Source organism: Mobula birostris, chromosome 12 (genome assembly GCF_030028105.1).
Source record: "Mobula birostris isolate sMobBir1 chromosome 12, sMobBir1.hap1, whole genome shotgun sequence".
Taxonomy (NCBI): Eukaryota; Metazoa; Chordata; class Chondrichthyes; order Myliobatiformes; family Myliobatidae; genus Mobula; species Mobula birostris.
The window spans coordinates 101143343-101169239 of NC_092381.1; the positions used below are offsets into that span (position 1 = coordinate 101143343).

At 44.1% G+C, this 25897-nt stretch overlaps 1 protein-coding gene across 1 annotated transcript in view; it reads right to left on the reverse strand.

Annotated features, from left to right (window-relative positions):
- LOC140206151 (probable voltage-dependent R-type calcium channel subunit alpha-1E) overlaps positions 1 to 25897 on the reverse strand; it is a 632362-nt gene that overhangs the window by 149981 nt on the left and 456484 nt on the right. Inside the window, exons 22-27 of the mRNA XM_072274389.1 lie at positions 19773 to 19872; positions 15910 to 16039; positions 7137 to 7196; positions 5079 to 5185; positions 2125 to 2136; positions 1716 to 1812 (exon numbers count right to left, since the gene is read on the reverse strand). Coding sequence (XP_072130490.1) covers positions 1716 to 1812; positions 2125 to 2136; positions 5079 to 5185; positions 7137 to 7196; positions 15910 to 16039; positions 19773 to 19872 — 506 coding nt within the window. The remainder of the gene's footprint in view (positions 1 to 1715; positions 1813 to 2124; positions 2137 to 5078; positions 5186 to 7136; positions 7197 to 15909; positions 16040 to 19772; positions 19873 to 25897) is intronic.

The window sequence follows — 25897 nt, forward strand, 5'->3', positions numbered from 1 at the left end:
GCGGAAGAGATAAGGAGAACTTGAATTTTCAAAGACATTCGATCAGGTGAAAATAACATATCCACTTAGAATGAAGTTCAGGTAACAGAGTAGAAAAATGTATCATCCTGGTTGGCGAGCTGCAATCAATCCTTGGGCTTCTGCCTTCATGATTTCAGGTTTGCTAATGGTCTAAAGGTAGAGAGGAATGTGAACTGTGAGGAGGATGTAAGAGGTTTTAGATGCCTGGGGAATATAACACCCTTCCAGTTGGATGATTGGAGCACATTCCATTGGTCTACTTGTCGCAGAAGCAGTACATGTGAGTTTCAATGACCTGACTACTGGAGTGAAAGATTCTCTTACAATGAATAAATACTAAATGGCTATAAGATTCATATGAACAAGAAATACTATCAATGAAATTTCTAAATATTATTGGAAGGGTTAACAGGACTGTCACTGGGAGATCAGTTCCTTATTTGGGGGGAGGGTCTAGAACGTTGCTTGGGATAAAGGATTGGACATTGGGGAGTGAGATAAGAAAAAATTCACTCAGATGGTCATGGACTGAGCAACGGGTGGCATGGTAACATAGTGGTTAGCATAGTGCTATTACAGCATCAGTGACCTGGGTTCATTTCCACTTCTGCCTGTAAGTTCTCCCATGAATGTGTGGATTTCCTCCTGGTGCCCCGGTTTTCTCCCACAGTCCAAAGACGTGCTGGTTAATAGTGTAATTGGTCACTAGGGTGTAATTGGGCAGATCCGGCTCATTGGGCCGGAAGGGCCTGTAACTGTGCTGTATCTTGAAATCAATAAATAAACAGATGGCAACCCACTGGCCCTCCACCAGTCAGTGAGTCGTATCAGTCAGTCTCATCTAACCTGCAGACTGATGGTTAGACATTAACTAGGTTGGAGATTGCTGTGTTTGTACAGAACTGAAAGTTGATCAGTCTTGATCTTATTGAGCAGATCTGAGAGGTGTATGACCAGTTCATACATTTTTCTCATTTATGTAGAATGGATGTTTAAATGCATACAAAGGCATTGGAACAAAGCAGCCACAAGGGAAAGAATCATAGTGTCATACAACACAGAAACAGGCCCTTTGGCCCAGCTTTTAACACTATTTGCATGTGTTTGGTGCATACCTCTCGAAACCTTTTCAATCCATGTTTCTCTCCAAAATCCCTGAAAAACCTCTATTAATAGAAGATAAGGTGTGTTCCACTTTGGAATCAGGGATTTGTAGCAGGTATAACAATTCCTGAAGAAGCATTTTTAGATGTACAAATATCAGTAGATCATCTTCAATCATGCTGAAGTAAACTTTCCCCACACTGACTGGGCAATGATGATGTGAGAGCAAGATCAGGTCATCATGAAGTACCAGCTGAACAGATCTCAGCTGTTTTGAAGATCGTGCCTGTTCTGATTTATCACTAATTAACTGGTTGCAAGTTACAGCAGAAAGGGAGAACTGAGTGTGCTGACAATTTCCACAGTTTTGAGGTTCTGGGAAGGTATCAGAAAATGTGAGAATTTTAAGATGTATCTTATGAAGTGAGAGGGAGGTGTAATGATGAACAGAAACCTACCGATTAAGAAGGATGAAAGAGGAAAGTTAACAAGCAACTATGAGAAAGCCTCATAATCTTTAGTTAGCTATGGGCAGAGAAAACATTGCCCCTTAGCAGCCTAAAACTGAAACCAGGAATATAACTCCATACCTTCAGTTTAGGGAGTCGCTTAATGGTCTTGAGTGGCCGTAACACACGGAGAACACGTAGAGACTTGATGGTGTTTATGTCTTTCCCACTGGAGCCCCTACAGATGATATTAACACACTGATATTAAACACTGACTGAAGTTTTGGTATTAACATTAAACAGGAGCAGCTTACTCTTCATATTCATGAATTTATGAAGAGGTCAAACTTTAAAGCATTGTACAGAGGGTTATAGAGGATGTCAAACACAGAAAGATATATAATTTTCAGCTGTAAACATCTGGTTCACTGTGAACCTGCCACTCTTTATTGGTCTGGTCTATATGTGACCTGAGAAGTCATTTGCATGCTACTGTAATATCTTTTAGGCCTCCTCTAACAAGACACAGAAAGATATCAATTATAATTACCCAATGAGATTCCTTGGAGAATTCAGAGGAGAAAGGAGAGAAGAGTAGAATGCAAGGTTAATAAGTCAATTAAGATAAACGTGAACAGCTATGTCAGCACATGTCAATATATCAGCAACAGTGCACAAAGACTGACAGAGCAGAGTGTCCCTTCTGAATGGCGTTAGTGATTGCTGGTATACTCTTGGCTTCATAAAATGACTTGCACCCTCCAGATGACTTAATGTTAAAGAGATAAATAATGGAAGCAGGACAAAGCTAAGTGCCCCCTTGTGTCTCCCCACCATTCATTAAGATCATGAATAAACTATACTTCAGTCCCAATTTATTGCATGATCCTGCATTCCCTTATTACGCATCAATGTATAAATACCTACTGTGGATGCAGTCTCTGCCCAACCCTCCACAGACTTTATGGGTAGAAAATTTCCTCACTCCCCTTTGGGTAAATAAATTCTGCCCTGAAAGGTGTTTTCTTTCTTTTGAGACCCCAGATTCTACACACCACAGCTTGGGGAAAAACCATCCTTGCATCAACCCTAGCAAGTAATTAACAATCCTGTATGTTTCAATGAGATTACACCCTACTCTTACAAAGTCAAGGGAGTATCATCTCAGTCTTACTCTTCTCTCCATACATAACAACCTGTCTTTTCAGGAGTCAACATGGTGGACCTCTGCTGCACTCCCTCTGTTGGATGAATATTCTTGTTTAGGGATGAAGATCAGACATTTCGTGCCTGATCTCACCAGATCCTATATACAGTTAAAGTCATCTCTCTGGTTGTTCATCAATCCCAATGGTTTGGCACCCAACTGACAGGCTGTTGTTTTCCACACTCCCTATAAATTCAACAGGGCCCATTCCCGTAACCTCTATAAAAGAGGTGATTAAGCTAGAAAGGGTGCAGAAACGAATCATGGGGATATTGTCTGGATTGGAAGTTGTAAGTTATGAGAAGAGTCGGGATTGTCAGGGACTATTTTCCCTGGAGAGCAGGAGACAGTGAAATGACATGATAGAGATATATAAGAGGTATGAGGGACATAGATGGAGTAGATAGCCAGGGTCTGTTTTCGCCAGGTAGGGGTGTCTGAAGCTAGAGCGCACAGATTTAAGGTGAGAGGGAGGAGTCTGAGGGGTGACTTTTTCCACACAAAGACAGGTTAGCATCCAGATGGAAATGGAGTTAGGAACAGCATAGATTTGGCAAAAACATGATGGGCTAAAGGGCCTGTTTTGATGCCGTACTGTTGGATTTGACGACTTTAACAGGGCCCCATTACTATGCTCCATTTAGACTCAGTGGGCAGCTGCAATCACAGTTCCTTGGACACCGCAAGACCCTGTTTCCTGCACCCCCTTAGACTCACCAGGGCCCCGTTCCCACGCTCCCATTAAAATCACAAACCCTGCTATCCATATGCTCTTTAAACTCATCCAGTTTATTTGAACACTAAAATCTACCATATAACATCTAAAAAAAAGGAAATTAAAGGGCTGGGTATTAATGGGAATTGAATCCAAAAGTGCAGGAAATCTGCCAGGTTAGCACCACCATAGTCCTGATGTGTCAGATTATTGAAGCTCTGTAACTGAAGCAAAATATTCCCCCTCTTAAATTCAAATTCTCTTGCTGTAAAGTCCAATGCTCTGACTCCCTTGGAGGCCTGCTTGTATGTACTGCTCCTTTCCTGGTTATCATTAATCAGATTCCTATCCTGTACGTTTGTTTTGTCCTTTCTCTCTGACTTTCGTGTATAGGATGATATGCATTTGAACCCCTCCCCATTGGCTAGTCAACGTCCAGTGCTCTACCATCCGCAGATATCCACTTCTTGTTTAATGTCTGTCAAAAAGTCTTATTTTGTTTTTCTCATCATCAATATTCTTACAATTTTTAAACAGAAGACTAGAAATTAATATCCTGTTCTGTACCTGCACAGGTTTGATTGGGCAGTGCAGCCTGTGTTTCACTGTGTATCTAATCTGTCGCCCAGGAGCTGATGAGGCAGTGTAGAGTGAGCTGCATTACATATCTAACCCATACTGCAGTGCGAGGTGTTGCATTTTGGGAATAGAAATGAGTGAAAGATAGAGTCCTGGGGACTGCTGCAGAACAAAAGGACCTAGGAGTAGAAGTCCGTGGTTTTCTAAAATGGTTTTACAAGCAGGCAAGGTGGTGAAGAAAACTTTTGGCATGCTGGCCTTTATCAGTCAGGGTAATGAACATAGAAGCTGAAATGTTATGTTACAGTTGTACGAGATGTTGATGGGGCTGCCCTGAGAATACTATGTTCAGTTTTGGTCACCATGCCGTGGAAAGATGCCATTAAGCTGGAAATGGTGCAGAAAAGACACAAAGATGTTGCAAGGACTCAAGGGACTATGTTATAGAGAGAGGTAGAGTAGATTTGGACCATTTTCATTGGAGTGTAGGAGAATGAGGTGATTTTATAGGGCTGTTTAAAATCATGCAGGGTCTAGTCAATGGTCACAGCCTTTTCCCAGGGTTGGAGAATCAAGAAATACAGGCCATATGTTTGGGATGAAAGGGGAAAAAAATTAATAGGAACTTGGGGGGCAACTTTTTCACCCAGGTGGGGGTGGGTCTGTATATGGAATGAGCTGTTGGTGGAAGTGGTTGAGGCAAGTACATTAACAACATATAAAAGATAATTGGACGGGTACATGGATAGGAAAGATTTAGGGGGATATGAGCCATACACAGGCAAATGGGATGAGATAGGGTGGGAATATTGGTCAGCATGGACCAGTTGGGTCATAGGTTCTATTTCTGTGCTGTATGGTTCTATGTATCTATGCTGTCTCTATACGAGTTTGAATGGTTTGGAAGTATTCTGTAACCTCCCTCAAATAAGCAGCCTCTGGAGTCTCTCTTGCCTAAACTGAACCAGCAATGGAAAAATTCAGAATTTCCCTTTACACTTACGTGAAAGCAAACGCAACCAGTGCTCCACTCACTACAATGAAATCCAGGATGTTCCAAACGTCGCGGAAATAAGAGCCTTCATGGAAAATCAAACCAATGTCTATCATCTAGAGAAAGGATCACACCTAAATAATTAATCAACAGTAACTTCACATTTCACATTTGCCTTTTTTTAAATCTGAAAGAATACTATCAATTTGCACCAATATAGCATCTACCATAACGTCCCTGCATGCTTCACAGAGTAGAATTAGAAAACTAAGTCATGTGAAGCCTACTCATGCCGATGACCCATAATTTGACCAAAAAAGGGTTTAAAACTGCAAATGCAAATTGAGGAAGGAATGGTAAGGAGACTTATACAAGATGTTCTGGGCCAAGGCTGGTAACCACATGACTAAGTTAGGGAAGGTGTAGATACAATTCATAAGGATGTTACCAGGGTCTAAAGTCTTGGGTTATTAGGACAGACTGAATAGGCCGGGTCTGTATTCACTGGAGTAAGGGAGGTTGAGCGGTGACCTTATAGAGTTTAGTAAAATCATAAGAGGCATGATAGGGTAGATGGCCACAATATTTTTCCCGGGGTAGGCTAAATTGGTTTACTATTGTCACATGTATCGAAGTACTCTTAAAAGACTTTTGTGCCTTTTGCTGAATGGGATGGGAAGAAGAGTGAGTGATTCTCCATGATTTCTTATGTTCTTGGGCAAAACATTTCACATAATAATTCGGGACAGGATGCTTTCTGTGATGCATTGATAAAAACCGGTGAGGATGAAAGGGCACATGCCAAATTTCTTTAGCTCCTGAGACACCAGAGGTGCTGCTGAGTTTTCCTTGCCATAGCATCTATGTGTTTGGATCAGGACAGACTATAGGTGATGTTCACTCTGAGAATTTGAAGCTTTGAGCCCTCCTGACTTCAGCATTGTTGATGTAAATAGAAGTATTTGTACAGTCTCCTTCCTGAACCCAATGACCAGCTCTTTTGTTTTGCTATAATTGAAGGTTGTTGTCATGACACCACGTCACTAAGCTCTCTATCTTCTTCCTGTTCTCATCTCATCATTATTTGAGATAAAGACTTCTGTGATGGTATCATCTGCATACTTGTAAGTGGAGTTGAAGCTAAATTTGCTGGGTGCATGGGGAGTAGAGAAGGAGGTTGAGGATGCAGCTTTGTGGGGCATCAGTGTTGAGGATAATGGCTGAGGTGTTACTGTCTGTCTTTACTGGTTTGAGTCTGTTGGTCAGGAAGTCAAGCATCCAGTTGCAGAGTCCCAGTTTTAGGAGTTTGGAGATGAGTTTGCCTGGAATCATAGTACTGAAGATGGAACTGTAGTCAGTAAACAATAGTCTAAAAAAGTCTAAACATAGATTAAAACTTGAAGGCATAGGTTTAAAGTGAGATACAAGAGATTTAAGAGGGACTTGAGGGAAAGCTTTTCACACAGAATGGGGTGGGTGAACAGAAGAAGCTATCAGAGGATATGGTAGAGGTGGGTACAATTGCACTACTTATAAGACATTTGGACAGGTTCACAGTGAGGAATAGTTTAGAGGGATATGGGCTAAATATAGATAAATAGGACTAGCTCAAGTAGGCACCTTGGTTGGCATGAAAGGTTGGGTGGGTCTTTTTCCATGCTGTATATCCCTACGACCATGGCATGGCAAAACTCTTTTGCAAATAGATGGGTGAAATAGATCAGCTAATCACATTATCTTAACTCAGTGAGGGGCCTCTCGTGCCCACAGACCAACACTGACTACCCTCCCATAATGTATCCAATTCTCATTCTCCTAATTAAATCTCTTGCACTGATTGGGTGAGGGTTGTACCTGGGTCTCTGGCACCAGCTTTACCAGCTGTACCACTGTGCTGCCTCATGGAATATCAGTTTTGTATACACGGTTAACATCTCATATTTCAACATCCAGATGAGGAGACGGAGGACGCATCGTAATCCAGCATCTGGCAGATTGGTGGACATAGGTCTTTCAGGGAGCAGGAGAGAAGGGGTTGTGGCAACATTCGATAATAAAGTGGTTTACCTTTATTACCATTTCAAAGGTGAAAACTCCTGTGAACACGTAGTCGAAGTACTTGAGCACCTGGGAATTAAATGGAGAGAGAGAGAGAGAGAGATAGTGAGAGAGAACGAGAGAGAGTGAGAGAGAATGAGAGCGAGGGAGAGAGAATGAGTGAGAGACAGAGAGAGAATGAATGAAAGAGAATGAGAGAGAGAGAGAGAGAATATAAGTGAGAGACAGAGAGAGAATGAGTGAGAGAGAGAGAGAGAATGAGAGAGAGAGAGAGGGGGGATAAAGTGAGAGATAGAATGAGGGATTGAGAAAAAGAGAGAGAGAGAGAGAGAGAGAATATGATTAACAGTATGTCCACAAAACACATCAGGTACTTACTTTTATGTTTCTTAATTCCAAAAAATATGATATCCGGTTTCAATCTAAGTTCTGTTTCTCCTTGACAAACTCTACCACATTATATTCCATTTTCTTCCATTGTCTATCCATGGGTTTGACTGACATTTTCCCACACAAACCAATGCTTTCAATATAATGGACTTCACACACCACACTTCCACACACATGGAGTTGTAGTCTCTCAGCTTTCCTGATTGCTATTTCTGCTCTAGAATGATATACAACCCTATCAATGACAGTCAATGCTCCAATGATACAGGGTATCCTGTGGCAGGTTTCAACTGCCTGAACATTACCAACACTGCACATGAGACTCCGACACGAGTGAATTGTGGTGTGCAGAGAAAGAGAAGAGCAGGCAGCTAATTTGTGGGAACACTGCAGAAGCACAGTGTAATTGTGAACCTACCCCATGCCTCGGAAAACAGCAAAAAGTACACAGCTATAGGAGAGCACCACAACACCACAACACAACACAACCATAATGTCTACATGAACAGCCAGCACAATGCACAAGCAAAAGTTGCAGTTAAACAGATAATTAATTCTGGTTTAAAGTTTCCTTTTAGTAGAAACTCAACTTTTCTTTGACTTGATTGAATAGTTTTACATTCAATTCGGTCAATTCAGTCTCAACCATGCAATGCATAACACTGGACACTTTTGTTACACTATCATTCTCAAAGGCTGATATTTGTCAGATCTCCTACAAAGCTAGAGCACCAGCTCAGTAAAAGGCTCTTCATCTCATGCTGTTGTACCAAAATAGTAATTAAATGCTTCACTAGCATTACAGTGACTAGGCTGTTGAAAGAGCAGGATAGGCTGTTTGATATTCTAGGCTTTAGATGATTCAAAAGAGATAGACAGGGAGGTGAAAGGGGTGGGGGGAGGTTGGTGTCATTGCGACTCAGGGATAGTAATCACAGCTGCTTAAAGAGATGACATCGTGGAGGGATTGTCTACTGTGTCAGCGTGGGTGGAAATCAGAAACAGGAAGGAAGCAATCTGCCTATTTCTCTGCTTGGTGTCCTGGTGGTATTCGGAGGGCTGATGGAATATTCCAGTACCACCAGGACACTGAGGAGCAAATAAGTAGGCAGATTTTGGAAAGGTGCAAAAATAACAGGGTTGTTCTTTTGGGTAACTTCAACTTCCCTAATATTGACTGGCACCTCCTTAATGTAAAGGCTTTAGATAAGACAGAGTAGGTGGACAGGCCAACTAGAGTGATGCCATACTGGATCCAGTACTAGGCAATGAACTTGATCAGAAAACAAACCCCTCAGTGGACGAGTATTTAGGAAATAGTGACCACACTCCATGATCTTTAGCATAGCCATGGACAAGGATAAAGGCATCCGTTAGTCTTGCGAGACCATGGATCTGCGCCTGGAAAGTCACTCTCCAGGGCACAGGCCTGGGCAAGGTTGTATGGAAGATCAGCAGTTGTCCATGCTGCAAGTCTCCCCTCTCCACGACACCAATGTTGTCCAAGGAAAGAGCATTAAGACCCATACAGCTTGGCACCAGTGTTGTCGCAGAGCAATGTGTGATTAAGTGCCTTGCTCAAAGACACACACGTTCCGTCGGCTGGGGCTTGAACTCATGATCTTCAGGTAGCTAGTCCAATGCCTTAACCACTTGGTCACGTACCCACATAAGGATAGGACAGATAATATGGAAGAGTATTTAATTGGGGGAAGGACTAATTATAGTATTAGGCAGGAACTTGGGAACTGATGTTCTAGGGTAAATTCACAGCAGCGGTAGCGTAACGATTAGTGTGATGCTATTATATCATGGGGCATCGGAGTTTGGAGTTCAATCGCAGCGCCCTCTGTAAGGAGTCTGTACATCCTCCCATGGAATGTGTATGTTTCTCCTGGTGCTCGGGTTTCCTCCCACAGTCCAAAGATGTATTGGTTAGTAGGTTAATTGGTCATTGTAAATTGTCCTGTGATTAGATTAGGGTTAAATCAGGGGTTATTGGCTGTTGCTGGGCAGAGCAGCTCAAAGGGCTGGAAGGGCCTATTCTGTGTCCTATGCCTGAATAAAAATAAAAATAAAATAAATGAGGCTTGTATAAAATGCACTTGCATTGGGTTTTGGATAGGTTTGTAACCCAATGAGACAGGGAAAGAATGGTAGGGTAGAGGAACCATGGTTGACAAGATAGGCAAAACATTTAGTCAAAAGGAAGAAGGAAGCATTCTTAAGGTTTAGTAAGCAAAAGTGAGACAGACTTTTAAGAATTATAAAGTAGCCAGGAAGGAGCTTAAGAAGGGACTTAGGAGACCCAGAAGGAGACATTAGGATGTCTTGGTCAGTAGGATTTAGGAAAACACCAAGAACTGGAGGATGACTAGAGTGAGTGTAGTACTGCTCAGGGATAAAGAGAAATATGTGCCTGCAGGCAGAGGAGATAGGGGTGGACCTAAATGAATACTTGGCTTCAGTGTTGACCAGGGAGAGAGACTCTGCCAGATATGAGGTTAGCATAGAACAGGCTAATATGCTGGAACATGTTGTAGTTAAGAAGAATGTAGTGATGGAGCTTCTGAAAAACATTAGGATAGATAAATAATCAGGGACAAGTGGATATACCCCAATTTAAAAGCAAGCAAAAGAAATTGCTGAGGTGATGATGATGATCTTTGTGCCCACCCTGGTTGCAAGAGTGGTACCAGAGGATTGGAGGATGGCAAATTCAGGAAAGGTAATAGATGTAATTCTGGGAATTATACGCCAATGTGTTTTACATCAGTGGTGGAAAGACTAATGAAGAAGAGTCTTAGGCATAGGATTTATGAGCATTTAGAGAAGCATAATTCATTAGGGATCGTCAGCATGAATTTGTAAGGGGCAGGTTATGCCTCATATATACAGTATAGAGAAAGATAAATATGCACATTGTGGTAGAGAATTAAACTGGATCAACGAGAGCATTAGGCAGGAAGCAGGGAGAGTTAATTGGAAACAGCTGGTTTTGAACAAGTCCACATCCAACATGTGGAGGGTGTTTAAAGACTAGAGCACATGGTAGGTACTCTATGTTTCAGTCAGAAGGAAGGATAAGGATGCAAGGTAAGAGAAGCTTGGATGTTGAGGGTGGTGATGAATTTAGTCAAGAAGAAAAAATAAAAACATTAGGAATTTAGAATCAAACAGAGCCCTGGAGGCTTATAAAAAGCCAGGAAATAACTCAAGAAGGGAATTAGAAAAGCAAGGAAAGCCATGACAAGTCCTTAACTAGAAGAATTAAAAAGAATCTCAAGGCATTGTATATGTGACGCCCAGGTCTGATTCAGATGATTCATATTTTTTTCTCTGGTATGCTGTTCTGTGTAAGCTGCTTGTTTGGGATACTGTTGAAGATAAGAGCTAGGAGAATTGTATCCTATCCGATTAGGATGGCTGGATTTAGGGGAGGTTTCTCTGGGGAAGGATAATTAAGGTTGGGCTTGGGGCTTTGTTGGGGATGAAGAGAGAAGAGGTTGTAGAAGTCGACCTGGAGTGGGGCTGTGATTCGATGAAGACCAGGGGAGATTGAAGGAGGATCGGCGAAGGGAAAACCGTGAGCTTCAACTTGTGCACATTAGACTGTTTCATTAAACTGGGCCCTTTCGCTTTTTTTTTTTCCCCCGTTACTAACCCTTCAGTCAAATTAAGAATTATAAAGCTAAATCTTGTAATTGTGTGCGGTGTACTATCTATTATTTCATGGTACTTACTTGTAACAGGGTGACAAATCACGCGGCATCCACACAAACGGGGGAATTTGGCTTGCACCTCAATCTCCCACGTTTGGCAAGGCCAGAGATTGTCTTCCCTCAACTCATGCAGCCGACGGAACCAGAGTGTTACAATTGTGGGGCTTGTCTGAGATCGAATTCGTTGGATGCTGTGTGATTGCCCTGAGCATTGATCCAGTGGGTTGTGTGTTTAAGCCTGTGCTAAACTATTGTCTGGTAAAGTGATTTTGGTACATGGTTATGGATGCTGTTGGGGTTGAGAGGTGGTATGAATCCACCGGGTTATTAGTAACGAATGCCTGTGTGTTGAGTGGGGTAGATATTCGTACCCCTGATGAATTGTTAATCTGAATTTTAAGTACTGGTTAAAGCTGTAGGTAAAGTTATGATTATGGGGTGGAGGTGGGCAGAGACTTTGTTAGTTCAAACTAGCACTGATGTAACGGCAGTGGGACTGCCTGGTACTATTGGGGCTCGGGGCGGGGGGGGGCGTTGGCTGTCCATACTTTCCGTGAGGAGGAGAGTGTAGGGGGGGGCGGGTCAAATCGCAAGCTGAGTGTCCTGTAGCTGGTGGCAGAGACTTCAAAGACAGGGTGCTCTCGTTTCTGCGGAGCAGGGGAAGGAGTGGTCTGATTTGGAACGTCTAATGAGTCCCACAGAAAGGAGTGAGCATTCTGAGTTGTTATCAGCCATCACCTCCCTGGCGAATAAATAGCCCAGTGCACAGGCTGAGGGTCCTAGCTATCGGAAGCTGAGAAGCCCAACCCCGAGGGGAAAGAGGAGTATGAGATGTGGGCGGAGCAGACCTCTCAGTTGTTAGATGAGTGGCAGTGCTCTGATGATGTAAAGAGACAGCGATTGGTTGAGAACTTGAGGGGGCGGGCTGCTGACATTGTGAGAGCCGTGAAGTCCCAGTACTCCCTTGCCACTGCTGCAGCTTACATGCAAGCACTGGAAAATGTGTTTGGCGCTACAGGGAGCCTAATGGAGCTCATGACAGAGTTATAGAACATGTGTCTGGAGAAAGTGGAGAAGCTTCCTGCCTATATCTTCCAGCTAGAGAGACAGCTAAATTGTTTGTGGGCCATTCAGATGGTTGAGGTGGATCAACTAAGAATGGACCAAATAGTGAAAGACCCTCAGTCCCAGGACCTGATCGCTTGGGGTCTCCGACTGTCTTGTAAGATGCACCCCCCCTCTCCCTGGTTTGTTGAGCTGACCAGAGAAGTATGAGAGGAAGAGAATGCGTCGGAGGCGCAGGAGGCCTCCATCAGCAAGGTACAGCCCTCGGTAGTAGCCCCTGTGTTGAAATGGCCATGGATAGCTCAACCCCGGGAATGGTAAAGGAGTTCGTGGCAGGGATGAGAACTGAGATGTCCCGGTTGTTATCAGTGTGTGTGGACCCCCTCTGTATGATGGAGCTGATAGAGAGGCAGACCCTCTAAGGGGATGGACTACTCGGATGGCTGCTAGCAACCGGGGTCCCGTGAAAAGCAGAGTGGTTGGTATTGTCTGTTATAATTGTGGTGAAGTGGGAGTCTGAATAACGGGAAACCCTTAAGAGAGTGAGCCCCCGGGTACCTAAGCAGAGAGAGACGTTGGGAACTTAGAAGAGACCCAGTGAGGGAACAGCCTGGTGTCTTAGGGGGAACATGTTCCCAGCAGTATATCAAGGAACCCTATTCCTGAAGGTTTAGTGGGGCCAAGCTCCAGTGTATCGCTACATTGGTATTTATGGTACCGATTATACTACATTGGTACATTGGTATTGCTCCAGGGTATTTATACTAGAGCCATACTTGACACAGGCTCACAGTTCACTTTGCTGTATCGCTTGTTTTACAACTGGTATCTGACGCATTTACCACTGACGCCACTGAATGCACTAGAGATCTGGGGTCTTAGTGCGGGTGATTATCCATATGATGGTTATTTGTCAGAGAAACTGGAGTTTTCGGAGGTAGATTTGGGAGTGACCAAGATCCTTGCTACATTGGCGCTGAGTTTTGAACTCAATGTCTTGACTAATAAAGGGAAGCACCTTTAGCCTCCTGTGTTCTTTCTCTCCATTTGTTCCTTAACTCCAGAACAATGCTAAACATCACCTCACTATAGGAAGGATGTGGAAGCATTGGAAAGGGTACAGAGGAGATTTACCAGAATGCTGCCTGGTTTAGAAAGTATGCATTATGATCAGAGATTAAGGGAGCTAGGGCTTTACTCTTTGGAGAGAAGGAGGATGAGAGGAGACATGATAGAGGTGTACAAGATAATAAGAGGAATAGATAGAGTGGATAGCCAGCGCCTCTTCCCCAGGGCACCACTGCTCAATACAAAAGGACATGGCTTTAAGGTAAGGGGTGGGAAGTTCAAGGGGGATATTAGAGGAAGGTTTTTTACTCAGAGAGTGGCTGGTGCATGGAATGCACTGCCTGAGTCAGTGGTGGAGGCAGATACACTAGTAACTAGTGCCTGTCCTGGCCGACCTATTGTCTCAGCTTGCTCCTGCCCCACCGAACTCATTTCTGCATACCTCGACACTGTTTTATCACCCCTTGTTCAATCCCTTCCGACCTATGTTCGTGACACTTCTCACGCTCTTAAACTTTTCGATGATTTTAAGTTCCCTGGCCCCCACCGCTTTATTTTCACCACGGATGTCCAGTCCTTATATACTTCCATCCCCCATCAGGAAGGTCTTAAAGCTCTATGCTTCTTTTTGGATTCCAGACCTAATCAGTTCCCCTCTACCACCACTCTGCTCCGTCTAGCGGAATTAGTCCTTACTCTTAATAATTTCTCCTTTGGCTCCTCCCACTTCCTCCAAACTCAAGGTTTGGCTATGGGCACCCGTATGGGTCCTAGCTATGCCTGCCTTTTTGTTGGCTTTATGGAACAATCTACGTTCCGTGCCTATTCTGGTATCTGTCCCCCACTTTTCCTTCGCTACATCGATGACTGCTTTGGCGCTGCTTCCTGCACGCATGCAGAACTCGTTGACTTTATTAACTTTGCCTCCAACTTTCACCCTGCCCTCAAGTTTACCTGGTCCATTTCTGACACCTCCCTCCCCTTTCTAGATCTTTCTGTCTCTGTCTCTGGAGACAGCTTATCCATTGATGTCTACTATAAGCCTACTGACTCTCACAGCTATCTGGACTATTCCTCTTCTCACCCTGTCTCTTGCAAAAACGCCATCCCCTTCTCGCAATTCCTCCGTCTCCGCCGCATCTGCTCTCAGGATGAGGCTTTTCATTCTAGGACGAGGGAGATGTCATCCTTTTTTAAAGAAAGGGGCTTCCCTTCCTCCACTATCAACTCTGCTCTTAAATGCATCTCCCCCATTTCATGTACATCTGCTCTCACTCCATCCTCTCGCCACCCCACTAGGAATAGGGTTCCCCTGGTCCTCACCTACCACCCCACCAGCCTCCGGGTCCAACATATTATTCTCCGTAACTTCCGCCACCTCCAACGGGATCCCACCACTAAGCACATCTTTCCCTCCCCCTGCCCTCTGCATTCCGCAGGGATCGCTCCCTACACAACTCCCTTGTCCATTCGTCCCCCCCATCCCTCCCCACTGATCTCCCTCCTGGCACTTATCCGTGTAAGCGGAACAAGTGCTACACATGCCCTTACACTTCCTCCCTTACCACCATTCAGGGCCCCAAACAGTCCTTCCAGGTGAGGCAACACTTCACCTGTGAGTCGACTGGGGTGATATACTGTGTCCGGTGCTCCCGATGTGGCCTTTTATATATTGGCGAGACCCGACGCAGACTGGGAGACCGCTTTGCTGAACATCTACGCTCTGTTCGCCAGAGAAAGCAGGATCTCCCAGTGGCCACACATTTTAATTCCACATCCCATTCCCATTCTGACATGTCCATCCACGGCCTCTTCTACTGTAAAGATGAAGCCACACTCAGGTTGGAGGAACAACACCTTATATTCCGTCTGGGTAGCCTCCAACCTGATGGCATGAACATCGACTTCTCTAACTTCTGCTAAGGCCCCACCTCCCCCTCGTACCCCATCTGTTACTCATTTTTATGCACACATTCTTTCTCTCACTCTCCTTTTTCTCCCTCTGCCCCTCTGAATATACCTCTTGCCCATCCTCTGGGTTCCCCCTCCCCTGTCTTTCTTCCCGGACCTCCTGTCCCATGATCCTCTCATATCCCCTTTTGCCTATCACCTGTCCAGCTCTTGGCTCCATCCCTCCCCCTCCTGTCTTCTCCTATCATTTTGGATCTCCCCCTCCCCCTCCAACTTTCAAATCCCTTACTCACTCTTCCTTCAGTTAGTCCTGACGTAGGCTCTCGGCCTGAAATGTCGACTGCACCTCTTCCTACAGATGCTGCCTGGCCTGCTGCGTTCACCAGCAACTTTGATGTGTGTTGCTTGAATTTCCAGCATCTGCAGAATTCCTGTTGTTTACACTAGTGAAGTTTAAGAGACTACTAGACAGGTATATGGAGGAATCTAAGGTGGGGGCTTATATGGGAGGCAGGGTTTGAGGGTTGGCACAACATTGTGGGCCGAGGGGCCTGTACTGTGCTGTACTATTCTATGTTCTACGTTCTATCCTTGTCCCCAGTGACTGACACTTGAATTGGCCTTACCTGGTTTCTAGATGAGTCCTTGTTGATGGGATCCTCTGCTGCGAGAGCCACGCTGCTGGCTGCAATCACCAGAAGGATACACATCTCAAAGTAGCGCAGGTTGACAATGAAATGGCATGCTCTGCGGACCCTGCCAAGGCAGAAAGAGTCACTGCAGACATTCTGTACAATGACAATTACATTCAGGATGAAAAGAGGAGGTACTCCTGCCCCTTCATCTCCTCACTCACCACCATTCAGGACCCCAAAGTCATTCCAGGCAAAACAACATTTCATCCATGAGTCTGTAAGGGTCATCTACTGCATCCGGTTTTCCTGCTGCAGTCTCCTCTATATCGATAAGGCCCAACGTAGATTTAGGGACCTTATGCTCCATCTGGCACAACTGGTGGGATTTCAGGGTGGCCACCCATCTTAGTTCTAATTCCCATTCCCATTCTGTCATGTTGGTCCATGGCCTCCTCTATTGACACAATGACGCCACTCTCGGGTTGGAGGAGCAATATATCATATTCCATCAGGGTAGCCTCCAACCTGATGGCATGAACATCGATTTCTCAAACTCTGGTGATTTCTCCATCCTCCCCTTCTCTCATTTCCATTCCCTGTTCTGCCTTCCCTCTTATCCAATTCCCTTCTCCTATCCTGCCCATCGCCTCTCTTTCCCTTTCTCCATGGTCCACTCTTCTCTCCTACCAGATTCCTTCTTCTTCAGTCATTTATCTCTTCCAACTATCACCTCTCAGCTTCTCACTGCATTCAACCCACCCACCCACCTTTCCCCTTACTTGTCTTCTCCTACCAGCTGTTCCTCTGTCCCCTCCCTCAGCCTTCTCATTCTGGCATCTTTCCATTTCTTTTCTAGTCCTGATGAAGGATCTGAGCCTGAAACATTAACTGTTTATTCCCTTCTACAGATTCTGCCTGACTTGCTGAAATTCTCAAGCATTTTGTGTGCTACTTTGACATTTCTTGGTCATAAAGTATGCTGCTCATCCTGCTGAGCTTGTTCAGCAGATAAAGCTGAACAGGAGGGATCAGATGATAGGGGAGAAAGCTGGAAGAGGATACTAAATAGATGATTCATGAAGATTTAATGCATGCATTTCTAAATGACAATAAATGAGGACTGAGTGTCCTCATATTCTAATCTAATCTAATTATATTGAATGCTGGGGCATGCTCAAAGGTCTAAATGGCCTAATCGTAATCCTTGCTTCAGTGGCACAGATGTCCTGAAGGAACAAAGTTGGAATCCCAGAACGGAAACTCAACAGTCCTCCTCCCGAACCTAGCACTGCTGAACCGTAACTTGCCAAACAAGTCGGTTGCTCTCTCCTGCATGACGCTGAGCTCCTTAAGTGTTGTTGGAGTTTTAGTCATCCAGCCAAGTGGACGGCATTCTATCAGACTCCTGATTTCTGCTTCATGGAAATCAGAGGATCAGAGAAATCAGATTTATGACGCAAGGACTTGATGGCCAGAATTATAACGAGAGGTTTGGCAGGCTAGGACTTTAATTCTTGGAATGTAGGAGACTGAGGGTAAACTTGCAGAGGTGTATAAAATCATAGTATGAACACACAGAGTCTTTTCTTTAGGGAAGGTAAGTAAAAACTAGATGGCATAGATTTAGTGATGATGATGATGATGACGTCGACTCAGGCCTGAGAGGCCAGCGTCGGGCATTTTCATGCCTTACAAGGCTGCGTGGGGCACCACTCCTCGCACAGACATTTCACAGTATTTTTCTTTATTTTATGAGGTCGAGTTGCGAGCTCAACACTCAACCCGGCACGGATGGAAAGCGTACTCGGGAGCGGCCCGACTGGATTCGAACCCGGGAACTTCCGTTCTGGAGTCCGGCGCTGATGTCACTGCGCCACCAGCCGATCAAGATTCAAGCTGAGAGAGAAATATTTAAAAAGGACCCATGGGGCAATTTTTTCATGAAGAGGGTGGTGAATATATGGAATGACCAGAGGATGTGAGGTAGGTACAATAACAACACTTAAACAACATTTGGATAAGTACATGGATAGAGGGGTTTAGGAGGAAATGTGACTACACAATGATTGGTATAGACGAATTGGACCATCGACTCTAGGACGAGTGGAGGATGCTAGAAGGTAGATTATCCAGCCTGTTCATGTACCCAAAGTGTTTTAATGACTGGTTTCATTGAATTCTGGCTGATGGTGGCCTCCAGGATCTGATTGTGTGGGAGTGGTTGATGAAAGCCAAGGGTGCTTGGTAGGATTTGTTGGACGTGGTTATTACTCAACTCATCTTCCCTGTGTATCTTGTGTCTGTCAAACTGTTCAGCTCCTTACCATCAGTATAACTTATAACCAAACAATTGTTGGGGAATGTGAATTTCAGTAGTAGTTTCACCAATTTATTGAACAGCCCTAACCTTGCTCAAAGTTCAAAGTAAATTTATTTTCAAAGTATGTATATGTCACCATATACTACCTTGAGACTTATTTTATTGCAGGCATTCACAGTAGAACAAATAAATATAATAGGATCAATGAAAAATTCCAAAGACTGATGAACAACCAACGTGCAAAGCAAAATGAACTGTGTAAATATAAATAATACTGAGAACATGAGTGGTAGAGTCTATAGGTTGTGGAATCAGTTCGGAGTTGATTGCACAATATATAGCTCATTCATTACTTGCACTTGGCAGTGAGACGCATGATATTGTGGCTGGAGCAAACATTGAGCTGCTAGAGGAATTCAGTGGGTTATATTGGACAAACTAGAGTTGTTTTCTTTAGAGTGTTGGAAGCTGAGGGGAGACCTGAGGGCAGTTTCTAAAATTATGACAGTAAACAGCTTGAACCTTTGCCCCAGGGTTGAATTATTAAATATTAGAGGGCATGCATGTAAGACGCGATTGTATAACTTCAAAAGAAACTGTGGGTGTGGCAAATTATTTTACACAAGACGGTGGTTGGAGCGTGAAATAAGCTGCCAGGGTTAGTACTGGAAACCGAAATGATAGATGTATTTACAAGGCTTTTAGGTAGGCCTATGAGTATGTAGAGAATGGAACACTGTGGATCATATACTGTACAGGTATAAGCAGAAAGGATTTAGTTTAGTTCAGCATCACAGTCAGCAGAGACACTGTGGGCTGTACATTTTGTTTTAACTGTGGAGAGAAATGGACAGTTAGCATTTCAGGTTAAGAACCTTCATCTAGATTAGTCTTGTGTCTCCATATTTTGCTGCCCATTGTTTGGCAATCTCTTCCCATATCCTTCGGTTCTGTTGTGTTTGTGGTCTCGCACTCCCTACCTTTGTTGGATCACATTTCCATTACACCTGCTCCACCAGATACCCCAGTACCACCTCTGAAAATCTGATGTGTTATACTGCCACTGGGTGCTGTACTGCTGTGGTCCCGCAGAGAACAGGGTACATGACCTCTTGAGAGGTTTATGATCAAAAATGTTGACTCTATTTCTTGCTCCAGAGACGCTGACTGATCTGTTGAGTGCTTCCAGCACCGGGTACTTTCTGTTTTCACTTTTCCAACATATGCAGGGTTCTGCCTGGGATAGCCTCAGTTGAAAGGTGTTTGAGGAATTTTCAGACAGGTATGGATAGGTAGGCATCATTCTACCCCTTTGGAACCTGATTTTTGCATCTCTGCCAATACTGCTCCCAAGGCCAAAGACAATAATATTGGATGCCAGCTTTTGGTTGGACAGATTCTTAAAGATTCCAGCACAATCCACCTCATCAGGCAGAAACCCCCGTTACAAATACTCTCATTTCTCTGAGCAATTAATTTTTAATCAGCCTGGTCCAGCAAGGCTGGCAAGCAATCAGGAACTGAGGTGACTTACGGGTTGGTTGTGCTGAAGAGAAACATGGAGCTGTAGGGTATAATCGCCTTGGATTTCTTCTCTTCATCTTTTACTGAACTACTGCTGCTGCACACATTTCCTGTAAAAGAAACCCAGAAAATGCATCGAAATCAAATGGCCTGCTTCACTTCAAACTGGTGTATTCTGTCTCTACCCTATGATCAACAAGCCCACAGTCTAATGCAGAGGGATATGAGGCTGACGTGCATCAGTGCCATGGGGGCGGGGGAAGTAGAGTACTCAGCTCAATCGAGATTCAGCCCGGGGCAGGACGGGGGGTGGCTTGTCGGGGATGGGACATGGGACTATCACTCAGTCAACCTATACCTTTAGACGAAGGGGAGACCAGAGCTTTTACACATGCTACAAAGGAAGGGAAGTCTACCTAGGCAAGGAGAGGCAGGACTTTGTAACAGCAGTCATAGATAAAAGTCATACAAATCAGAAACAGGCCCTTTGACTCAACTTGTCCATGGCAACCAAGATACCCATCTAAACTAGTCCCATTTGTCTGTATTTAGTGCATTACATTCTAAACCTTTCATTTCTATGTACTTGTAAGTGTTCAAGTGTATTTTAGATGTTGTTATCGTACCTCCTCAACCACCACTTCTGGCAGCTTATGGATGCAAAATCTGCCTCTCAGATTCCTACTAAACCTTTTCTATCTCATCTTAAACCTGCGCCCTCCAGTTATTGACTTCTAGTTCCAGTTTGGCTCAGTCCATCATGGGTAAAACCCTCCCCACCATTGAGCACATCTACATGAAATGCTGTCACAGGAAAGCAGCATCCATCATCAGGGACCTCCACCACCCAGGACATGCTCCCTTTTCTCTGCTGCCATCAGGAAGAAGGTACAGGATCTTCAGGACTCGCACCACCGGGTTCAGGAACAGTTATTACCTCTCAACCATCAGGCTCTTGAACCAAAGGGAATAACGTCACTCAACTACTTTTGCCCCGTTAGTGAACTGTTTTCACAACCAATGGACTCAGTTTCAAGGACTCTTCAGCTCACATTCTCAATATTTATTGCTTATTTATTTATTATTATGATTTTTTTTTAGTATTTGTACAGTTTGTTGTTTTTTGCATGGTGGTTGAATGCCCAAGTTGGTGCGGTCTTTCATTGATTCTGTTATGGTTATTATTCTATAGATTGGTTCCTTAAGGTTGTTTAAGCCAGGGGTGGTAATGGGGACAGGCTCTCACTACCTATTAAATGGTCCCAATGGCACGCACCTCAAACAGTCTCGGACAACCGAGTCCAGCTCCTGGCCTTCACGTGTGGCTTAGCTACAAAGCCTGGCAGAACTGTTCTTACTGACAAGAGAAGGGGCAAAGGCAGGTTACAGGTGCCTTCAAAACCAGTTGCTTTAAGCAGATGGGGCTCATCAACCATGGCTGGCAGCTCATCTGGGAGAAGCAAAACTCTGATCTATACCCATTCATGGGGAAGGCTTCAGGAGTAAACCCCGAGGGGAAAAATCCGGAGCTGGAGTCCCTAAGACAGTCCTACTTTGAGTCCAACGCTGACTGGCAGCTCCTTTGATTCTGCTGGTACAAACTGTATTGGTCTCTGCCATTCCTTTGGGTTCATCAGATGCGTGGAGAGTGGGAGCTTGCCACATGGGTAACAGCTTGCTCTCCATATCACACTGCCCAGGCTCGTGTATCTAGACAGCCAGGACACAATATCCATGGTCAACTCTGATCAACTGAGGTCTCAGACTCAGACTATAGATTGCTGAGCATTGCCCACAAGAAATTGAATCTCAGGGTTGTATATGGTATTTTGATAATACATTTACTTTGAACTTTTTTGAACTGGGGAAAAAGACTGTGTACATTAACCTTATCCATGACCCTCAAGGTTTTACGCACCGCCATAATGTGTTGTACCTTCAGAAAGAGAGGAGAGAGTTGAAAGCCAGCATCTCCTTGAGTGAAAGGATGTGAAGCAAAGAAAAGGTACCACACTGATGGCTGTTATTCTTTATAAGGCTAGTGTACATCACAATTGGTGATGCTGAGAAACAGAATGCATGAAAATGACTATGGCAGGACAACAGACATTGTCAGGGAATTGAAGGACCTGGAAGTACAAGTGCACGATTCACGGAAAGGGTGGTGAAAAAGGTGTTTAGCGCTCTGGCCTTCATCAGTCATAGCAATGATTATAGGAGTTGAGACATTATATTGCAGTTGTATAAGTCGGTGAGATTGCACTTGGAGTACAGTGTACAGTTTTGGTCACCCTGTTATAGGAAAGACATGGTAAAACTTGAAAGAGTGCAGAGAAGATTATGCAGGTGGTGCCAGCATTGGAGGACCTGAGTTGTTGGCTAGGCTAGAACTGTAGAATGCGGGAGAATGAGAGGTGACTTTATAGATGTGTTTAAAATTACAAAGGGTATAGATAAGATGTATGGCAGCAGATGTTCCCCAGGGTAGAGGAGTCCTAAACAAGAGGAAGTAGGCCTTAGATGGAAGAGGAGATAGTTAATAGAAACTTGAGAGGCAACTTCTTCACCCAGAAGTTGGTCTGTGCATGGACTGAGCTGCCAGATCAAGTGGTTGAGTCAGGTATGATTGTATCACTTAAGAACCATGTGGACAGGTACATGGCAGGGCAGGACTTGGAGGAATATGGCCCGAATGCATAAAATTAGGACAAGCTGGTTGGGCACTATGGTTGGCATTGACTGATTATATCAAAAGGCCAGTATCCATGCTCGATTGCTCTATGACTCTGGTAGAATGGGATGTGAAATTTTGAGTATTATCACTTTGTGAATTAGTTAAGAACAAAGAAGGACAGGCAGAGGTACAGAAGACGATTCAGTGTAGATGGGGGCGGGGTGTGACAGTGAGACAGTTTTGTGATTGAGAATATCAGGTTGTTACAAAGTGGCCATGATATAACTAGAGGGCAATACTGATGGCTACACAACACGATATGGACAAAACAATGGTTGATGTTGTGAACCACGGATCTCGCATTGGAGGCACCAGAGTGAATTACTCACAGAGAGGTCTAGGGAAAATGGGTTGACAATGAGAGATAAGGACTGCAATACTCAGTGTAATGATGGGGAGAGCTACTGTTCAATATTCTGATAGAGGATCACAATCAGTACATCAGAGTGTCTCATGGAAATACACAAAGTGTAATTTTGCAGAAATAAACAAGACACTGAAAAATATGATGCGGCATCAAGGACAGTGAGATATTGAGAATGGTGTCTATTTTGAACAAAAGTGTGACACTGAGAACAGCATCTCATTGAGAACAGTGAGACACAGAACAATAGTATGATACAGGTGAGGAACAACAGCATGACATTGATTATTACAATATGACAATGAGAACAACAGCATAATGTTGATAGCAGGGAGATGATGAGGACAGCAGTGTAACATTGAGAATAATGAAATTACATTGAGAACGGCAACGTGACATTAAGAACAATAGCATCTCAGTGACATCACGAGAATTACATTGAGAACAACAGATTGACCAAGCCTCACTGGTAACATTAGAACACAGAACATTACAGCACAGTACAGGACTTTCGGCCCACATATTGTGCCAACCTTTTAACCTACTCTAAGATCAATTGAACCCTGCCCTCTCATATGACACTCCATCTTCTGTCATCCATGTGCCTAAGAGTCTCTTAAATTTTCCTAATGTATTGGCCTCTACCAGCATCACTGGCAACATGTTCAAAGACCCACTACCCTCTGTGTACAAAAACGTACCTCTGACATCCCTCCTATGCTTTCCTCCAATTACCTTAAAATTATGCTCCCTCATATTAACTATTTTTGCCCTGGGTAAAAGCTTCTAGCTATACACTTGATCCGTGCTTCATCATATTCTAAACTTCTATCAAGTCACCTTTCATCCTAATTTGGCCCAAGGAGAAAAGCCCTAGCTCAATCAACCTATCCTCATAAGAGGTACTCTCCAATTCAGGCAAATCTCCTCCGGACTCTCTCTCTAAAGCTTCTACAACCTTCCCAAAAGGAGGCTGCCAGAACGGAACACTGTATTCCAAATGGGAACTGACTAGGGTTTTATGGAGCTGCAACATGACCTCACAGCTCTTGAACCCAATCTGCCAATTAATGCAGGCTTACACACCATATGCCTTCTTAACAACTCTACCTGCTTGCGAGGAAACTTTGAGGGATCTATGGACAGGCATCCCAAGATCCTCCTGTTCTTCCACACTGGTAAGGTCCTGCCATTAACCCTGTATTCTGCCTTCAAACTCAACCTTCCAAAGAGAATCACTTCACGCTCTTCCAGATTGAACGCCATCTGCCACTTCTCAGCTCTGCATCTATCAATATCCTATTGTAACCCTTGACAATCTACAATACCCACAGCACCACCGATCTTCATGTCATCTGCAAACTTACTAACCCACCCTTCCACTTCCTCTTCCAAGTTATCTATAAAAATTCCAAAGAGTAGGGGTGCCACAAGAGATACCTGCAGTCACTGACCTTCTGGTCTAAAATGTTCCATCTACAACCATCTTCTGCCTTCTATTGGTAAGCTGGTTCTGAATCCACACACAAACAAGAGAAAATCTGCAGATGCTGGAAATCCAAGCAACGCACACAAAATGCTGGAGAAACTCCAAAGGCCAGGCAGCATCAATAGAAATGAGTGTTCCTGATGAAGGGTCTTGGTCTTAAATGTCGATTGTACTCTTCCATACTTGCTGTCTGGACTGCTGAGTTCCCCCAGCATTTTGTGTGTGTCGTCTGAATCCATACAGCCAGGTTTCTCTGGTCCCTTGCTTCCTGACTTCCTGAATGAGCCTACCATGGGGAACCTTATTGAATGCCTTGCTAAAATCCATACACAACACATCCACTGCTCTGCCTATATCTATGTGTTTTGTCACAAACTCAAAGAATTCAGTTAGGCTTGTGAGGCACCAGCTGCTCCTCACAAGGTCATGCTGACTTTTCCAAATCAGATTATGCTTCTCCAAATGCATGTAAGTCCTGTCTCTAAGAATCTTCTCCAATAATTTGCCACCACTGAAGCAAGGCTCACTGGTCTGTAATTCACAGTTATCCTTTCTTCCTTTCTTGATCAAAGAAATTACATTTTCCACCCTTCAATCATCTTGCACTACTCCTGTTGCCAGTGAGGACACAAAGGCGTAGCGATCTCCTCCCTTGCTTACTGTACTAACCTGGGATACATTCTGTCTGACCCGGGGGACATTTTCCTAAAGTTCTTCAAAAGTTCCAACACATTCTCTTTCTTAACATCAACATATTCTAGTATATCAGCCTGTTTTACACTGTCCTCCCAAACATCAAGATCCCTCTCACTGGTGAATAGTGAAGCAAAGGATTCATTAAGGACCTTGCTTACCTCCTCCAACCCCAGGTACATGTTTCCTCTTCTCTGTGATTGATCCAATCCTCATCCTAGTCATCCTCCTGTTCTTTACATACCTGTAGACACCTTGGGGTTTTCCTTAATCCTACTTGCCAAAGTCTTGTCATGTCCCCCTCCAGCTCTGCTAAGTCCAATCTTCAGGTCCTTCCTGGCTACTTCATAACTCTCAAGAGGCCTGCCTGATCCTTGCTTCCTAAACTAAGTAAGCTTCTTTCTCCCTCTTGACTAAAAGTTCCATATCTCTTGTCAGCCATTGTTCCTTTACCCTACCATCTTTTCCCTGATCGGGATTAACCTATCCGGAACCCATGTACGCACTCCCCAAAGAACTTCTACACTTCTGTTGTGCATTTCCCTGAGGATATTTGTTTCAAATTTATGCACCCAAGTTCCAGTCTAACAGTATTATAATTCCCCTTCCCCCAATTGCTTTCCTATATCATCAGCTCCTATCCTTCTCTAAGGATATAGTAAAGGTCAGGAAGTTGTGGTCACTGTCTCTGCAATGCTCACCCACTGACAGATCTGACACCTGACCTGGTTCATTACCTAGTACCAGATCTAGTATGGCCTCTCCTCTAGTCAGCCTGTCTACATTTCCTCAGGAATCCTTGGACACCTGACAAATTCTGACACATGGAAAACTTTTCCACGAAGGAGGTGTCAA